The 19,047-nt window shown below is 41.3% G+C and overlaps 1 protein-coding gene across 1 annotated transcript in view; it reads right to left on the reverse strand.

Moving 5' to 3' along the window:
• Positions 1-19,047, reverse strand: part of PLCB1 (phospholipase C beta 1) — an 865,647-nt gene that overhangs the window by 185,000 nt on the left and 661,600 nt on the right. The window contains exon 15 of the mRNA XM_069768815.1: positions 17,828-17,901. Within this exon, the coding sequence (XP_069624916.1) occupies positions 17,828-17,901 (74 nt within the window). The remainder of the gene's footprint in view (positions 1-17,827; positions 17,902-19,047) is intronic.

The following is a 19,047-nucleotide window of genomic DNA, read 5'->3' on the forward strand; positions in this document are numbered from 1 at the left end:
GGCAAGATAGGAAAAAAGGAAGGAAGAAAGAAAGAAGATGTGATGTGGGAGGATGGAAGGAAGCAAAGTTGGAAAGAAATAAAGAATGGAGAAAAGAGTTGAATGGACTTAAGTATGTGAAAAAAAAGAGAGAAATGATGAAGGGAGCAAAGGGAGGGGTAGGCATTGGAAGAGGGAATGAAGAAAGGTAGAAAAGAATAAAAGAGGAAAGTTGGAAAAGTAGGTGGAAATAGGGAAGGAAGAAATTACGTAGGAAGGAAAGAAAGAAGGCAACACGCGGAAGAAAATAGCAAAGTCATGTAGGGGAGAAATAAGAAAAAAGGAAGGAAGGTAGGAGGAAGTATGGAAGGAAGAGGAGGAGCAACATAAAAGTGGGAAAGGAGAATAAAGCAATATTGAAAGGATAGGAGGGAAGGAAAGAAGGGAAAGAAGAAAGGAAGGAATGAAAGAATGAATATATGAACGTAGGAAAATAACTGAATAAGAAAAGAAGGAATGACTAAACAAATTACTGTAATTCTGACAGCAACAGGAGTAAAGGTAACAACCTAGAACACACAAATGTTATCTGATTTGCATACATCAAATACAGTAACTAAGGGAGAAAGCACAGCAAAGAGCTATTGGGTGCGCAGTCCTAACTACAATAATTATACTATGGTAATGCATATAATAAATTACTGACATATACCGGTCATTTATTCATTTACATTATGTGTAAACTAATTCCATGTCTTGTTTCATTCCTTTCTTTTGGCGTTGCTTGCATAATGTCATGTATTCTCTGCATGAACTCTGTGTCTCTGCTGTAACAGAACAGAGCTGCCTAATGCAGGTGTAAAAGGCTCATTTGCTGATGACCGTATTTCGGCTAGTCGCCTGCAGTAGCTCTGGAACCAATGCGAGGGACGAATGATTGAGTACAGCTATAATTTAGCCCCAATTACTTTTTCCATGTCATAAAATTAGGAGTCTCAGAGAACACAGTCAGATGGCATACCAATACTCTTGATGAAGACATGTCTTACTAAGGCTATGGTCACACTAGCAGTATTTGGTCAGTATTTTACATCAGTATTTGTAAGCCAAAACCAGGAGTGGAACAATCAGAGGAAAAGTATAATAGAAACATATGCACCACTTCTGTATTTATCACCCACTCCTGGTTTTGGCTTACAGATACTGATGTAAAATACTGACCAAATACTGCTAGTGTGACCATAGCCTAACTGTGTGGTTCCTATGATGGATGTACTGGTGCAAGTAGTGATGCTAATGTTTGAAACCATTAAGAAATTAAGCTTGTTTTAAATATTTACACAACATTTTTTTCATAAATCAGGCAAATTTTTTTAAAAATTGTCATAGATGTTTTCATTCAAAGCTGCCACTTTATCCATTTGAATAAGCCAACATTTTTTCCCTCAGTCTTTGGCACTGATCAATAGCTGCAAATGTACAGATAAAACCTTTTGGAACATTTTCACGTCTTACACACTAGATGGCAGTATAACACCAATTTCACAGTTCATGAACACTACTGAAAATGCCTCGTCCATTTTCATCAGCAGATGCCATACCACTGTGTGCCACTAGGTGGCAGGTAGTGGTGAGTCTATAGAGCGTGTGATGGAAGAGCTGGTAGTGCAGTGGTATGTGCGAGTGCAGTGGTTTGTGCGGCTGCAGAGCTGAGTTTGTCCAGTGTTCAGTACAACAGACATGATTAGTTATTACACTCAGTTGCTATATAACTAGATATTGTCTCTCATATTCCATTTTATCCTACTCAGGCTTCATACCTCAAATATTTAATTAAATGACATCTCTGCTCTATATGTACATGTAGGAAAACTCTCAGAGCTACAATAAACCTTTTTTGATTCATTATTAAACGTATCGTCCATACCATGATGGGTAAAATCTACAGTATCAGTCAATTAACTAAGGATATGCGGAATACATTTACCAATCAGAAATGGGGGGCATTACACATCTTTATTAGGAAATCAATGGTTCTCAGAAGCAGCCACAATAAATAATCAGACGCATATAATCACTCCCATTAGATGCACATTCTGGCCGACACACTACTTAGTATAAGTGATTACCTGCAGTGTATCACCGTCATCCACATGGGAGCAGTGAGGACTGATGTACTGAGACAATATTGCTGGATGATCAGATCATTCAAATTTGCTGCTTTTGCTCCTGAGGAACAATACGATATATGTGTAACACCTGCACTGGGAACTGTCAGGGCAGCTACTGGTATACTGGGACTTACAGACACTAAGAAGAGCTATACAGCTGCTGTTAGACGGGACCTACAGACATTAGCAGAGTTTCCCCTGAGCCGCAGTGGACTACCATTCCCAGGGACCCTTGTTTCAGTCAGATGACACAGCCTGGATTGGATGAGGAGGGACTTGGAGGGAGGAGCTGGGCAGAAAGTGAAAGCAAGAGTTCCCGAGAAAGGAGAGAGGGGGGCAACTTGCTTTGAGAGACTGAGCACGGCGGATTTGCATCCCTCTACGCTGCAGTGTTGCTGTCCCCTCAGATATACCCGTTCTGCTGGAGAGAGCGCATTTTTTTTTACCCTCTGAAGCAAGTTACATCAAGAACTTGAAGAGTTCTGCCGGCACTCCCACCGTATAAAGGACTGAATCTGGCCGCCCCCAGCTGGTGTCCAGAGAACCATCGGACCATTGGAGACGCGCAGTGAGTTTCCTTTTGAGACTTTTGGTTCTACCAGCGCTATTTACAGTGAGTACACTACAGACTATCGCCATTAATATTCATCTAAGTGCACCAACTGTTTTAATTTGCGCGCCAACATCTGCGGCAACTGGGCCCCAACGTTTGGACTGAGTTAAACCAGAAGAAACAAAAACACTGCTACGTTAGACTTGCAGGGTTGAGGTAGAATTAGAGTGTGATGTGTATATGACTTTTACAGAGCACAGTTACTTGTATTGCATGTTATTCCTTTAACTCCATCTGATTCATGCTGCCTAGCAATAAACCTGTTAAACTCTTTTACTCCTGATCCCTGTGAGTGTGTACTGAGTGTGGCAGGGGCTTCCCGAGTCAGCCCCTGGCAGAAGATAATAGTCCTTCTGCAGTCCCAGAGAGAGAGCTCCAATCAAGATTCAGGTGGAGACACTGCGCCCTTTAGAGGTGAGACCCCCCCATAACACCCAGTGTACCGTGGTAGCCCTAAAGGGGTGTTACATGTGGATCCCATCAGTGGGGTTCAGGAGCTGGGCCCCCACAGTAATTGATGGGGATTTGTGTTTGGTAAATTCCATCCTGGATGCCCAATTTGTAATTAGAATACCTTGAGGACAGGCGGTGACCAACGATAGCTCAGGAGACTCCCATGCAGGCAGATAGGAGCAGGCTTATGGGACTCGCTGATCCAAGGGTTTCTTGGTATCCACCCTTTGGGTTTGCTCACATCTGCGTATAAAATCGACGAGTACGATGTGAGAAAAAAATCACATTGCACTCGCACCAATGCTACTCAGTGAGGCCGTGTTCATCTCCGAATCTTTCCTCAACTGGAATTAGGGTGAAGTATAAAAATCACAACATGCTGCATAAAACAGCCGAGATTCACAGATGCAAGTCAATGGGTGTGAGAGGAAAATTACACGACACACAGACCTTGTATGTGCCATGCGATTTTTACTCACACAACTCATAGGAAACCTGACATTTCATCAGCCCAGCAAATTCACAGCATGAATTGTCAGAATACATAGATAAAAAGATGTCACTGACATAACCAGTGCTTTGCATGAGTATTTTTGCATACTTGTATTTCACTATTTAGCCTTATTTTTACCAACCAGCTTAGGGAAAGTAGACAGCTGTGACCTGGTATTATTATTCTGGGATGGGGCCAATATCTATGGATCTTCCCAGCCTATTAATATCAGCTCAAGGCTCTCTGCTTAGCCTTTACTTGGTTATTACAAAGGGGGACTTAAAAAAAAATGACCTGCCCCCCTATTTTTAATAACCAGCAAAGGCTAAGCAGACAACTGCAGGTTGAGATTAATAGCCTGCTAAGGAGTCATGGATATTGGCCCCTTCCCAGACTAATAATACCAGCCATCAGCCACCCCAGAAATTGAGCATCCTTTAGATCCTCCAATTCTGGCACTTAGCCTTGGCTCTTCCTGATTGCCCTGATGCGTTTGCAATCGGGATAATGGTTTTGGGGTTGATGTCAGCATTGTAATGTTCATTAACATCAAGCCCAGTCTGTCAGACACCCCCATTACTATCTCCATAGTCAAAATAAATAAATACACAGAGAACAATTCTTTAATTGTAAAACGCATTCCCGGACAATTACCCTCTTTTACCCACTTATTACTAAAAATAAAAGTAATCCATAAGGGGTCCATAAATCCATAATAAGGAGGTCCCACAACGATCTGCTACATCCAGAGACAGTGATGAGCGCTGACATCAGTAACATAACCAGTCTCCACGGCCACGGGAACACACAGAGAGTGGCGAAGAACCTTTCTCAACAAAACCAAAATGTTGCTGCGCCTTAATGGGCTATTAAACCACAGTTTTTCGATTTCTTTAACCCCTTCAAGTCGCGGCCCTTTTTCATTTTTGCGTTTTCGTTTTTCACTTCCCTCCTTCCCTGAGCCATAACTTTTTTATTTTTCCGTCAATATGGCCATGTGAGGGCTTATTTTTTGCGGGACAAGTTGTACTTTTGAATGACACCATTGGTTTTACCATGTCTTTTACTAGAAAACGGGAAAAAAATTCCAAGTGCGGTGAAATTGCAAAAAAAGTGCAATCCCACACTTGTTTTTTGTTTGGCTTTTTTGCTAGGTTCACTAAATGCTAAAACTAACCTGCCATTATGATTCTCTAGGTCATTACGAGTTCATAGACACCTAACATGACTAGGTTATTTTTTATCTTAGTGGAGAAAAAAAATTCCAAACTTTGCTAAAAAAAAAAAAAAAAAAAAGTGCCATTTTCCGATACCCGTAGCGTCTCCATTTTTCGTGATCTGGGGTCGGGTGAGGGTTTATTTTTTGCGTGCCGAGCTGATGTTTTTAATTATACCCTTTTGATGCAGACACGTTCTTTTGATAGCCCGTTATTGCATTTTAATGCAATGTCGCGGCGACCAAAAAAAAACGTAATTCTGGCGTTTCGGATTATTTTCTCGCTACACCATTTAGCGATCAGGTTAATGCTTTTTTTTAATTGATAGATCGGGCGATTCTGAACACGGCGATACCAAATATGTGTATGTTTGATTTTTTTTTTATGTTTTATTTAGGATGTTTTAAAAACATTTTTTTTACTTGTGTCATGCTTCAATAGCCTCCATGGGAGGCTAGAAGCTGGCATAGCCTGATCGGCTGTGCTACATAGCAGCGATCATCAGATCGCTGCTATGTAGCAGAAATGGAGGTGTTCTGTGAGCGCCGACCACAGGGGGGCGCTCACAGCAGGCCGGCATCAGTAACCATAGAGGTCTCAAGGACCTCTATGGTTACCTTCCTGATGCATCGCCGACCCCCGATCATGTGACGGGGGTCGGCGATGACGTCATTTCCGGCCGCCCGGCCGGATGCGGTAGTTAAATGCCGCTGTCTGTGTTTGACACCGGCATTTAACAGGTTAATAGCGGCGGGTGAGTAGCGATTTCACCCGCCGCTATTGCGCGCACATGTCAGCTGTACAAAACAGCTGACATGTCGCGACTTTGATGTGGGCTCACCGCCGGAGCCCACATCAAAGGGGGATTCACGGCATGCGCTGTACTAGTACGGCGCATGTCGTGAAGGGGTTAAATGAGTGCTGCTTTCATTTTTTTTTTTAGCTATCTGGAGGATTATTCATTGCCTGGAAGATTTGCTCCCGTGTTAACTTTTTCCTGCTTGTTGTGCTGCTTCTTGTTTTCTATCTATCTGTCTGTCTATCTATATCTGTATATGACAACCCAAGTTGGCAGGCAGCAGACATAATTAGACAAGCAAAAATTATTAAAAAATACAGCACTCTCATGTGTTAAATGCCTTAATTGAATTCAAAAGATTTCCAGAAAATAACAAGCGTGAAGATAAAGTACATGAAAATCCAAAGAAAAAAAGATGTTTTTTTTATAACTTACCATGGAGATAGTGAGTTTACACGTATATTCCACTATGAATTTCCAATGATTCATATATTTTCGACCTTAGATGTATGTTATTCTGTACACAGTATATCAACTGTGACCATCACATATAAAGTTTGGGCTTTTCCCGAGCCTTGTTCACATATTGTCACAGTGACCCATAGGTCTTGGGAATTTCACATACTTTATCTTCATGCTTGATATTTTCCTTTAAATCTTTTGAATTATATTAAAGCATTTAACACATGAGAGTGCCGTATTTTTAAATAATTTTTATGATATTGTTTACGAGCACCTCCTATAATACCGTGTGTCGACCCTCTTTATGATTCACTATAGTCAGACAAGCAGGTAGAATTCAGCACAAGATCAGAAGGAGTTGTTATGCAGCTCACCTAAACTAGAGTCATGGGTCAAAATCTTTCACAAGTACTGAAGAAAACAAAAGGCTTATCCAGAACCAAAATGTTTTGGAATTCTTTTTTTTTATTTTTCTATTTGAAAACTCCCAAAAATTCAGTAATGATTGTCTCTTCAGAGAGGAAGAGGACTTGAACTCCAGCGCCACCTACTGGAACTAGAAATCCTAAAAAGTTAATACCAACCCCTTAACTGGCCCTACCACATAACTTAGGATAAAAACCAAACCATACACTCTATTTGCATACATGTGTTTTGGGTGTTTGCCCGTCCTCAGTTCAAAGCAAAAGGTCTGATTCGGCTGGGTGAGATGCCTTTAATAGAGATCTAAGGGAAGCTATGCATAGCCTATTAGTCTCCTTAAGGCGGCTTGGCACTCTCCACAAGGAGAGACCTTACCTCTTATACCTCCATCAGAGTCCTCTCATCCAGCCAAATCAGGCCTCTTGTTTTGTACTAATTGGCAAACACCCTGAAATGCACATCTGCAAATAGAGTTTTTGTTTTGGCTTTTATCTTAAGTCATGAGGTAAGGCTTGTTAACAGTTTTATATTTAATTTTAGGATTGCTATTTCCAATAGGTGGCACCAGAATTCCTGTCCTCTACCTCTCTGAAAAGACAATTTGCATATTTAGTTTGCCAGAGGAGCATTGCGTGGCCTATAAGTCTCCTTACACCAGCTTAGCACTATCTACAAGGAGAGATGTTAGCTCTTTGACTCCTATCAAAGGCCTTTCATCCAGCCAAATCAGACCTCATGTTTTGCACTAATAAATGGTAAAACACTCCTGAGCACAAGTTTGCAAATAGAATTTCTGATTTGGCTTTTATCTTGAAAAGTGTGTCATGGGTCAATATTGACTACTGCCAATAGTTGGTACTAGAGTTCCTGTCCTCTTCCCCTCTGTAGAGACAATATGCATACAGTATTGCATTTCCCAGTGGATCATTGTATGGCCTATAAGTCTCCTTATTTCACCTTGGCAGTCTCCACATGGCAAGAAGTTACCCCTTAGATCCCCATCAGGTATGGAGAACATGCTTTAGTCAACACTTTTCAGAGAGCTTTCCTCAATCATGACCCAATTAAGGACAAGTGCAGCACCCCCAGGTAATCGGTTGCTGCAGTGATGTTGCCTTCCCTTCGGGGAGGGTGATGTCACGCTTGGAGGCAAGGGGTATTCTTTCTATCCGGTAAGGCACTTACATTCAACACATCTGAATCTAGGCCAGGAGGGGGAGTTTAGGACCCGGATTCGGGGGAGCTCCCTTACACTTTATGTATCCTGGTCTGGAGGAGGAGCCAGTGAGTCTCAGGGAGTCTGAGAGAGACAGTGGAGGGAGACAGTTGGTCTCCAGGAGCAGAAGGACGTCTGGAGCAGACGTGGGGGCCGAGCAGGGAGCTGCTACCCCTGGAAAGAGATGCAGAAGGAGAGTTGAATTGTGGAGGAGCTTAGAGGAAAGAAGCATAGAGGAGGAAAGGGCTCAGGAGGGGAACAGCGGAAGGACACCCTCAAAGTCAGAGCGCAGAAGCCGTGTACCGGGAGCCCGAGGTCATGTTGTTCTCCAGGGCGCACGACAGAACCAGAGGGCAAAGCACTATATGTCAATTGCCCGTAACAAGTGTGAGGTGAAACAGTGACCATGAGAGCCGAGTCATCTAAGAGATCCTATAAACAGATTCAAACTGCCTATCGTGCAGACATCTGTCTTAGGACAGGAGGGGACTTGTACTGAGCTTCAAGCAGCAGGGCCCTAATTAACTAAACGGCATTAGTAGGAAAGGCTTACGGACCTCACCTGGTAAAGGGATCTCTTAATGCCTCCAAGCCGGCCGGGCCACAGTTACCCTACACCTGGTACCCTAGACTGAGGACTACTACTACTACCATCAGTAAACCAGGTAAAGACTTGCAAACCTCGTTCTTTGTGCATTTATCGGCTTACACCATCCTGCCATACACCTGGGAAGCCCTGGGGACCCCGCTTCACCTGTGGGAAGCGTCACAATCTTGCTGCAACAACATCACCCCAGAGGACCCCTTTAAGCAACGTCGGTCCCTACTGACCGAACACCACAGGTGGTGTCACGAGCATAGACATTACAAATTCCCTTAAAAGACCTTCCCCTTTAATTGGACGCCCAGGGCCATGGACCGGGTCGCAGCCACCGTGACATCCCCTTTAAGACCGGACCCGGTACCGAGATCCCCGCTGCCCTGGTGGGACGTTCCACAATCATCTGAAATGCATTGACTAAAGCATATTCTTTGTAGTCTGCATTTTCATGGTGGCATATAACAGTATTAGATCATATTATAGAATATCTAATAAAAAAAGTGTTTTTTTCCCCCCAAGACTTTTGATGCATCATGAAATTTTTGTTTTTCAAGTATGTTCAAAACAGCTGACAGGCCAAGGTTGGGACCGGCAGTACAGGCAATACTGTAGACTGGACAAAAATCAGGATGAGCAACAGATGGAAAAACAAGGTCGGGAGATAGGTCAAATGCCAATGAATTTAGTAAGAAGGAACATAAACCAGCTCACCCGTGATTCAGCAACCAAACCTCGGGAGCACGGACCCGCTGTGTCCAGGCGTGCAAGATCCAAAAAAAAGAAAGAAATGTCCAGCTTCACCGAGTCTGTAAAAAAGCGATTTCTTTATTAACAAACTTTAAACATGGAGGATACAGACTTCAGCACAACCATATGGGTAAGAATCTCAACGCGTTTCTGGAGACTAGGCTCCCTTAATCATGACATCAAGGGATGATTAAGGGAGCCTAGTCTCCAGAAACGCGTTGAGATTCTTACCCATATGGTTGAGCTGAAGTCTGTATCCTCCATGTTTAAAGTTTGTTAATAAAGAAATCGCTTTTTTACGGACTCGGTGAAGCTGGACATTTCTTTCTTTTTTTTAAATGCCAATGAATACATAAAAAGATGAGCCAGCAGCTAACTGACATCTAGGGGATCTTAGTCCAAATGGGGGAACCCTGCAACAGCTACATAGTGAGGATCGATGCGTTGGCATGTGGACCACTGAATTAGATAACCCATGAGAAGAGGCAAGGAGGAACAGACAGGAATGAAGGCCAACAAACACCCCCAGATGGAGATCAGGAGGACATCGTGCATGGATGGCATCCTTGAAGGCAAGAGATGGAAAGAGTAGAAGGACGCCAAGCACTAGAAGGACAAAAATGTAACCTACTGTATAGTCGAATATAACAGTGTACATACCACGATGAGCACTTAATGATGTGAAAAAATTTTTTGACGTTTTTCCATTCACATAAATCAAATAAATGGCATTTATTTGGTCAAAAAACATAATAATTCTTTATATAATTGTTTTTGTTATTTTATTTCTGGAAGAAATAGTAAATGCCCTTATTTCCCAGCTACTGGATGCTGTATAATTTCAGCATTATGCTTCAGCTGAGCATTAATTTCCCTAACCGTCCACTGGATTATTCAGCAAATGCATTGTGGCGGAAAACCTCTTTATAATTTATGAAGATTACGCAGTAGATTGAGACACTAGAACAACAGATATTATTTACTAGTCACTCATTTCCCAACTTTAAGTGGCATGAAAAAGGGTCTCTGCCCACGTATGGAGGCCGCCATAAGCGTCAGCTCATAGGCAGCACTCGTCTACTGCTGATCTGGATCCTGAGCGAGAGGAAGAAACAGTCTCCCCAACATAATTAAAGATTGATTGTTCTGGTCTAAACTGCGACGGCCGAAGAAATGCGAGATTGATGCAGCGTCTGTCCTAGTGGACGGGTCTATGGAGCGGAGAGGGAAAAGAGGACACACAAAAAAGCTGACAGCTGGCATTCAAAGGAGCAGATGTGTGGCCGTGATGCCCATAGGAATGTCTAAGCTTAACGCAACCTGAAAAAAGGCACACAAATTGTCGTAGATTAATACACGTTACTTTGCAAAATAAATAATGCAAACGCCAAAGGATTTTAAAGGAACTGTAATGGAAAGCAAGTGTACAGAATACTAACCTGAGTTATAGTGTAAATATGTGCAATGATACCGAGGGCAAAGACTTTTTTTTTTACTTTTGTTTGTTTTGCATGGAAGTAATGAGGTTATATTAGCAATATAATGTGAATAGGGCACAAATACCAGTACGGTATGTGTTGAGCTAAGAGTTGAGGTTGGGAAGGACCCATCAATAATGAACTCTACTGTTCAGTCATATAATACAAAAAGATTTTTGTTTTTTTTCAATAAAATATTTAAATACTACTCTGAATTATCTATTTCATTTGTCCTTGATGTTTTCTCTTCCCTAAGTATAAATCCAGTTGATAGACACTGGAGATGAGGGAAAAAACTTGCTTTATAAGTCGGACTGGATCCCTCATTATGGAGGTACCTATACCCCTTCCGTTTGTCCTATTCAGTTTCTCGGTTGAGCTTGATGGACATGTGTCTTTTTTCAATCGTACTAACTAAAGGTGATTGATGATTATGGCTTACAGCCAATGAAAACCCAAAAGTTGTTATCTCAGTAAATTAGAATACTTTATAACACCAGCCTGAAAAATGATTTTAAAATCTGAAATGTTGGCCTACTGAAATGTATGTTCAGTAAATGCACTCAACACTTGGTCGGGGCTTCTTTTGCATCAATTTACTGCATCAATGTGGCATGGCATGGAGGTAATCAGCATGAGGCACTGCTGAGGTGTTATGGAAGCCCAGGTTGCTTTGATAGCAGCCTTCAGCTCGTCTGCATTGTTGGGTCTGGTGTCTCATCTTCCTCTTGACAATATCCCATAGATTCTCTATGGGGTTAAGGTCAGGCGAGTTTGCTGGCCAATCAAGCACAGTGATACTGCTGTTTCTAAACCAGGTATTGGTACTTTTGGCAGTGTGGACAGGTGCCAAGTCCTGCTTGAGAATTAAATTTCCATCTCCATAAAGCTTGTCGGCAGAGGGAAGCATGAAGTGCTTTAAAACTTCCTGGTAGACGGCTGCGCTGACTTTGGTATTGATAAAACACAGTAGATATACACCAGCAGATGACATGGCTCCCCAAACCGTCACTGATTGTGGAAACTTCACTCTAGTCCTCCAGCAGCTTGGATTGTGGCCTCTCCACTCTTCCTCCAGACTCTGGGACCTGGATTTCCAAATGAAATGAAAAATTTACTTTCATCTGAAAACAACACCTTGGACCACTGAGCAACAGTCCAGTTCTTTTTCTCCTTGGCCCAGGTAAGACGCTTCTGACGTTGTCTATTGGTCATGAGTGGCTTGACACAAGGAATGTGACACTTGTAGCCCATATCCTAGATACATCTGTGCGTGGTGGCTCTTGAAGCAATGACTCCAGCATCAGTTCGCTCCTTGTGAATCTCCCCATAAATTTTTGAATGGACTTTTCTTAACAATCCTTTCAAGGCTGCGGTGATCCCAGTTTCTTGTGCACCTTTTTCAACCACACTTTTTAACTTCCTCTCAACTTTCCACTAATATGCTTGGATACAGCACTCTGTGAACAGCCAGCTTTTTTAGCAATTGCTTTTTGTGGCTTACCCTCCTTGTGGAGTGTGTCAATGACTGCCTTCTGCACATCTGTCAAGTCAGCAGTCTTCCCCATGATTGTGGAGCCTACTGAAACAGACTAAGGGACCGTTATAAATGCTTAGGAAGCCTTTGCAGGAGTTTTTGTTAATTATTCTAATTTACTGAGATAATAACTTTTCAGTTTTCATTGGCTATAAGCCATAATCATCAACGTTAGCAGAAAGAAACACTTGAAATAGATCACTCTGTTTGTAATGACTCGATGCAATATGAGTTTCACTTTTTGTATTGAAGAACTGAAATAAATTAACTTTTTGATGATATTCTAATTTTGTGAGAAGCACTTGTATATAACTATGCAATTCTGATTATCACAGATCACACCATATCTCACTAATATGTCTGGTTAGCCTTAGGCTGCCGTCACACTAGCAGTATTTGGTCAGTATTTTACATCAGTATTTGTAAGCCAAAACCAGGAGTGGGTGATAAATACAGAAGTGGTGCATATGTTTCTATTATACTTTTCCTCCAATTGTTCCACTCCTGGTTTTGGCTTACAAATACTGATGTAAAATACTGACCAAATACTGATAGCCTTAAAGGGAAACTTCATGTTCAATAAAGAGGTCTTCAAAGTGTGAAAAGTAGATATCATACTCATCAGGTATTCGCCCGGCCTCTCGAGAACTGAGCTCAGTGAGCGGGTACGGCGGTGATGTACAAATGTTGACAAGATGTCACCACTCTAGTCTGAACACCGGGACAGCAGAAAACAACACTGCACCCAGGCAGGGCGAGTATCAGATGAGTTTGTTACTTTATGCACTTTGGGAACCACTTTACTGAATTTGGACATCTGTTTATCATTTATGCTACATCAAAATAAAAAAACCCGACAACCTTTTTTTTATTTTTTAAAAACATTCCTTGGGGTTTTTATATTGGTGGCGTATACATCCTTCCTGCATTGTATATATGGACAGTGTCACAGGAGGTGTGAACTATATGGAATCTGAAAATATTTGGCCACATTTTCCGCATTTAATTAACTTTTCTGGCCTTGTGTAACTTGAACCCACATTTCAACATACAGTGACACAGGCAATGTAGGTTTGTGGCACAGGAATCAGCTGTATTACAGAAGTGCATGGACCATTCCCCTACCTAGCAGTGTCCCTCTATAGTACTACACGTTCTGTACCGCTTTTAGCTCTGCCGAGCAGCTGCTCCTGTGGGCACCAAGTCAGGCAGCAACAGGTTATTTTTCTGGTGTAATGGACTGTACAGGACTCTGAAGAAGCTTTTTTTTTTTTTAGGGGGGGGGGATTATATTCGTGATTTCTGAACCAATTACTAGTTTTCTATAAAGTCTCAAGTTACAATATTTTTTAACTTACAATGGTCATCTTGGACAATATTAATATTGTAAGCTGAAAAAACACTATGGCCCTGAATCATTATTTGCATGTTTTTTACATTCACTTTTTTTATTCTTGTTTTGTGGGATTCATTGCCATTTTTTGCCCAAAATTCTTCTAAATGGCACACACTGTTCATGAATTTTGGCCTCCGCCAAAATGGTCAATGACCAACTAAAAAAAAAAAAAAAACAGGCAAACATATATTAGCCTTCAAAAGCCTTTAAAAAAAAGTCACACGTGGAAAGATTAATATGAAGGAAACTAAACAAATGGAATAAAACAGTGATTACATAGACAAAAAATAGATGCAAATGCAATAACTAATCAGGCCCTTTATGCATAGTGTCATTATTCTGCCTTATCTGGGCTGAGAACTGTTCTAACGTTCCATTCTACACAGTAAAGCTGACAAGCCACAAAAATACAGGAAATGCTAGTCAACTGTCTCTGGCCTACTGGCCAGAAAATGAATATTGGAAAACATTATTTAAAGGGATACTCTTACACTTAATACATTCTGTTTAAGGAGAATAAAAGTGGATAATAGTAAAAGTGAACTATACTTCTTTACTGTCCAGAAGAGGAAGCTTTTGGTCTGTAAGGTTGGGAGACAACGGCTATCACGTTCCTACCCCTGAAGACACCAATCACGTTGTATTGTAGTGTAAGTTATATCAGGCGTCTTTTACCTATATTGTGATAAGTGGTTTGCCTAAAATATATATAGTGTATAAGTAATGTAAAGGTAATGTATAAGCGTACAGTATAATATAGCATAGGGAAAGACATAGTTTAGAACTTAGGACACAAGATAGTTGACTGTAGTTAAGTAATGACGTCCGGGTAAATCAGAGTTAATGTTTTGGATTAGCTTATAGCAGTAGGTGCTTATTGCTGGGGCAAGTGACTGCTTCTTGTAAATAGATAGGGCGAAGTTTGAGTAGTAGATAGTGAGGGTGGAGCAGCAAGGGAGAGTACATGTTGTTCTGGGCAGTACGAGGCATTACTGGAACCCCCGGGGCGGATATACTCCTGCAACGTCTGAAGCTCAAGGCTCAATCCAGGTATGATGGTGGACACCCTAACCCCTTCCTTAAGGAGGAAGATTGTCGTGGACTTGCGGGTGGGAGAAGTAACAGATCTTGGACATACTGCGAGACTGGATGGGAATCCTTGCGACTGACTGGACCAGTGCAAGCAGGGGTAGTCCAGGTAGAACGGAAGGAAAATCTGAAAGTGTGCTATGCTGTGCAAGCAAGAAAAGGTAAGTGTGGTGCTCGATACTACTACATTATGGTGCACACAAACTTTTAAGTAAAGTTCTTTGTCATTAAGCAAACAGGGTGTCCACAGATTCATATATGTTGGCTCCTGAAATTAAAGACTTGGAGACAGCTAAGATCTGGGGTCTACAAATGGGTGCAAGGCACCCCACACAGAGCACATTTGATCTGGGACACAAATTTCCTGTAGACTGCCAGGGTGACATGGTGCAGCAGCTCACCTATGACTTCCACCCTCTGGCACTTAAAGGTGTTTGCATAATTGAAAGTATCAAGTCTCTACTTTTCTTAACTATAGCAGCAGGTGACACATTTGACTGTTGCAGAAGACTCAGTACTTGAGTGCATTTATAACAATTCTTGACGTACTTCAGTCCATTAGATGTCTGGCAAGCAGCTGGCTGAGCTAGAAACCAGAGTATTGCACTTTCATTGCAGCATAACTAATAATACCTCTAGAATGAGAAACATCAAATATGCTGAAAGTATACAGACATACAGTGGAGAAAATAAGTATTTCATACACAGATGAGTTTGCAAGTTTTCCCACCTACAAAGAATGGAGTAAAATTTTCTGTAAATTTTATCGTAGGTGCACTTCAACAGTGAGAGACAGAATTAATTTGCATTTTATTGCATGAAATAAGTATTTGATACAATAGAAAAACAAAAGTGAATATTTGGTATAGAAACCTTTGTTTGCAATTACGGAGTTCTTGACCAAGTTGGCACACAATATAGCAGGGATTTTGGCCCACTCCTCCATACAGATCTTCTCCAGATCTTTCAGGGTTTGGGGCTGTTGTAGGGTAACATTAAGTTTCAGCTCCCTCCAAAGATTTTCTAATGGGTTCAGGTCTGAAGACTGGCTAGGTCACTACAGGACCTTGAAATGCTACTTAAGGAGCCACTCCTTAGTTGCCCTAGCTCTGTGTTTAGGGTGATTGTCATGCTGAAAGACCCAGGCATGACCCATCTTCACTGCTCCTACTGAGAGAAGGAGGTTGCTGGTCAAAATCTAGCAATAATTGACCCCATCCATCCTCCCTTCAATATGGTGCAGTTGTTCTCTCCCCTTTGCAGAAAAGCATCCCCAAAGTATGATGTTTCCACCACCATGCTTCACGGTTGGGACGGTGTTCTTGGGGTTGTACTCATCCATCTTCTTCCTCCAAACACTGGGAGTGGAATTGATACCAAAATGTTCTATGTTGGTATCATCTAATCACATGAACCTTCTCCAATGCCTCCTCTGGAGCATCCAGATGGTCATTGGTGAATGTTGTGGCGCCCCTGCTCCACATAGGCTGTCCTTACCTGACCCTGCAAAGTACTCCCTCACCAAAGCCACACACCACCATCCAAAGAAAGTGCTTAAGTACATATACTGTGTCTGAGTCTGATAAAGCCTTTGTAGGCATAAGCAAATGTTGTATGGCTGCCTGTCAGTGGGTGCAGACATTACACAGAAATAGGAGAGAATGTGCTCACTACATAAATATGGAGATACTCCTAATTGAACAGGGGGTAAAGGATATAAAAAAAGATAACCGGTGGAATGCATGGGCATGGGTTCAACTTCTACATCTTTTATCTGGTTTGGGAGTCAACTTCTACACTTTTTATCTCGTTTCAGGAGTGATTTTTATATTGCCCACACCTGTTACTTGCTACAGGTTAGTTTGATCAAGCATTACATGCTTGAAACAATATGTTGTTTTACAATTTTGGAAAGATGACAACACACATGAATATGCATTGATGTAAACCATTCCACGGTAGCTTTGGCAGTATGTTTAGAATTGTTGTCCTGCTGGAAGGTGAACTCATGCCCCAGTTTGAAATCTTTTGCAGCTTCTAAGTTTTCCTCTATGATTGTCCTGGATTTAACTCCATCCATCTTCCCATCAACTCTTATCAGCTTCCATACCGCTTTGTATTTATCCCCAAAAGTTCTCCTTTGGGCTCATCTGTCCAGAGCACCTGTGTTCCCTACAAGGATTTCTGCAAACTGCAAATGGGACTTATTATGGCTTACTTTCAAAAATGACTTTCTTCTTGCCACTCTTCCATAAAGGCCAGATTTTTGGAGTACACAACTAATAGTTTTCCCACATGAGCTGTGGGTCTCTGCAGCTCATCTAGAATTACCATGGTCCTCTTGGCTGCTTCTATAACTATTGTTCTCCTTGCATGGGATGTCCCTTTAGGTGGACGGCCATGTCTTGATAGGTTTGCAGTTGTGCCTTACTCCTTCCAGTTTTGGAGGATGGATTGAACAGTGCTCGAGAGATGTTCAGATCTTGGGTTATTTTATATAACCTAACTCTGTTTTACTCTTCTCCACAACTTTATCATTGACCTGTCTGTTGTCTTCCTTGGTTTTCATGATGCTGTTTGATCCCTAATGTTCTCAAACGAAACCTCTGAGGCCTTTCCAGACAGCTGTAGTTATACTAAGCATAAATTACCCACAGGTGGGCTCAATATACTAATTATGTGACTTCTATGGGTAATTAGCCACTCAGAATTTAATTTAGGTGATCAGACTATGGGGGACTGAAGCAAATGCATACAGAACATAGAAATATACAAAAATATAGTAACTATATTTTTAAAATAGCATGTTTAAAATACAGCATTAATCTGATTTTCCCAAGATGAAGCTTTATCACCAATCCACATAAATGTCTGACTATTGGGAGCTTCTATGGTGGGACCACCACTGATCATTAGAATGGGGTTCCTGATCCTCCCTCTATGACATTTGAGAAGGAGTTTGAAGGTCAATCATGTGGAAACAGCAAAGCTCAGTCACCAGTAAGTAAACAGCTGTTCTTGTAGCTCCAAATCCAATAGTTGGAGCTTGGAAAGAGTTTTCCCAATCTCAATCAATATAAAGAAATATGGAAGAGTCAATATTCGGTTATATGGGGTAATTTACAACATAAATATGTATAGAAGGAGCCTTACTTCATCCATGGAAGATTTCTTACAGTCATCATCATCGTCATCATCATCTTCTTCACTCTCAATGTCAGCTTCACCTGTAATTAATATTGAACCAAAAATTAAATTGGAAACTTTTTTCTCGAGGTTTTACTATTCTACTTTAAACAAACTTTATAGCTCACATAACAAATACATGTTTCTTCCATTTTTTTCCACAATTTATATCATTATATTACTTTCGTGTTGTTTTTTATTTTCCCAAAAATCCTGATTATTATCAATCACTATAAACCCACATCTGCAAAACAACACATTGATTCTTTTGACTGAGAGCGAATCAATTTAAGGTATTGTCGTCAATGGATCTGATTCATCAAAGCAATTATACTAGAATTCTGTTGTAAATTGCTTTGAAAAATCAGAAAATATCTGCACAACTAGATGTTGGGCAAAAACTTTTGCAACTTTTGGCTTGTTTGCGATAGTTTCTCCTAGCGCCACCAAATTCATGATGAGCTGTGGCATTTTGAACAGCAGAAATCTTACTCCAGTCATAAATCAGGGGCATCTCCACGCCCCTTCATCAAGACCGGCTAGAAAATCACCAGTCTTGATAAATCAAGGCCATTATATTTAAGTACCGGTAAATATGTTGGTGACATTATGTTTTGAAACAAAAATTGCAGAAAAAAAATTAATTCTATTTACCAACACAGACCACAATACTAATGTACTACAGTATGCAGCAACCCCTCCTGATAAAGGCAGAGGCAACTGAGATGCAAAATGCTGATGAAACGACCACTCACACACCTACAAATTCACGGAGGGAGTTGTCTGGCATCAGAATTGCACACAAATAGGGCATGTATAGGGCGCGAGTAACACAGATCTGTGCATAGTATCTGGTTTACAGCCTATTAGTAATGCCCATATGATCAGATCAGGCGGGCTGCCCAGCACTATATAAGTACACCCCACAGGAACCGACACCCTAGCCTACAAGGCCAACGTTGATGGGTCTGGCTGCATAGAAATGAAAAATATGCACTACCTACTAGAGAGATGAGCGAATTTCCCAAAACATTTTTGGGACAGACTCACTCAAATAGGTTGGCAGATTCGATTCAGCCTGTTTGGAGTTATAGTGAAAGACGTGCATTATGCTTGGAGATCTCTCCAGACCCCCAAAAAATAATAAACGGAGGGTAGAGAAGATGTTAAACAATAATAAAAGCTTG

Source organism: Ranitomeya imitator, chromosome 5 (genome assembly GCF_032444005.1).
Source record: "Ranitomeya imitator isolate aRanImi1 chromosome 5, aRanImi1.pri, whole genome shotgun sequence".
NCBI lineage: Eukaryota > Metazoa > Chordata > Amphibia > Anura > Dendrobatidae > Ranitomeya > Ranitomeya imitator.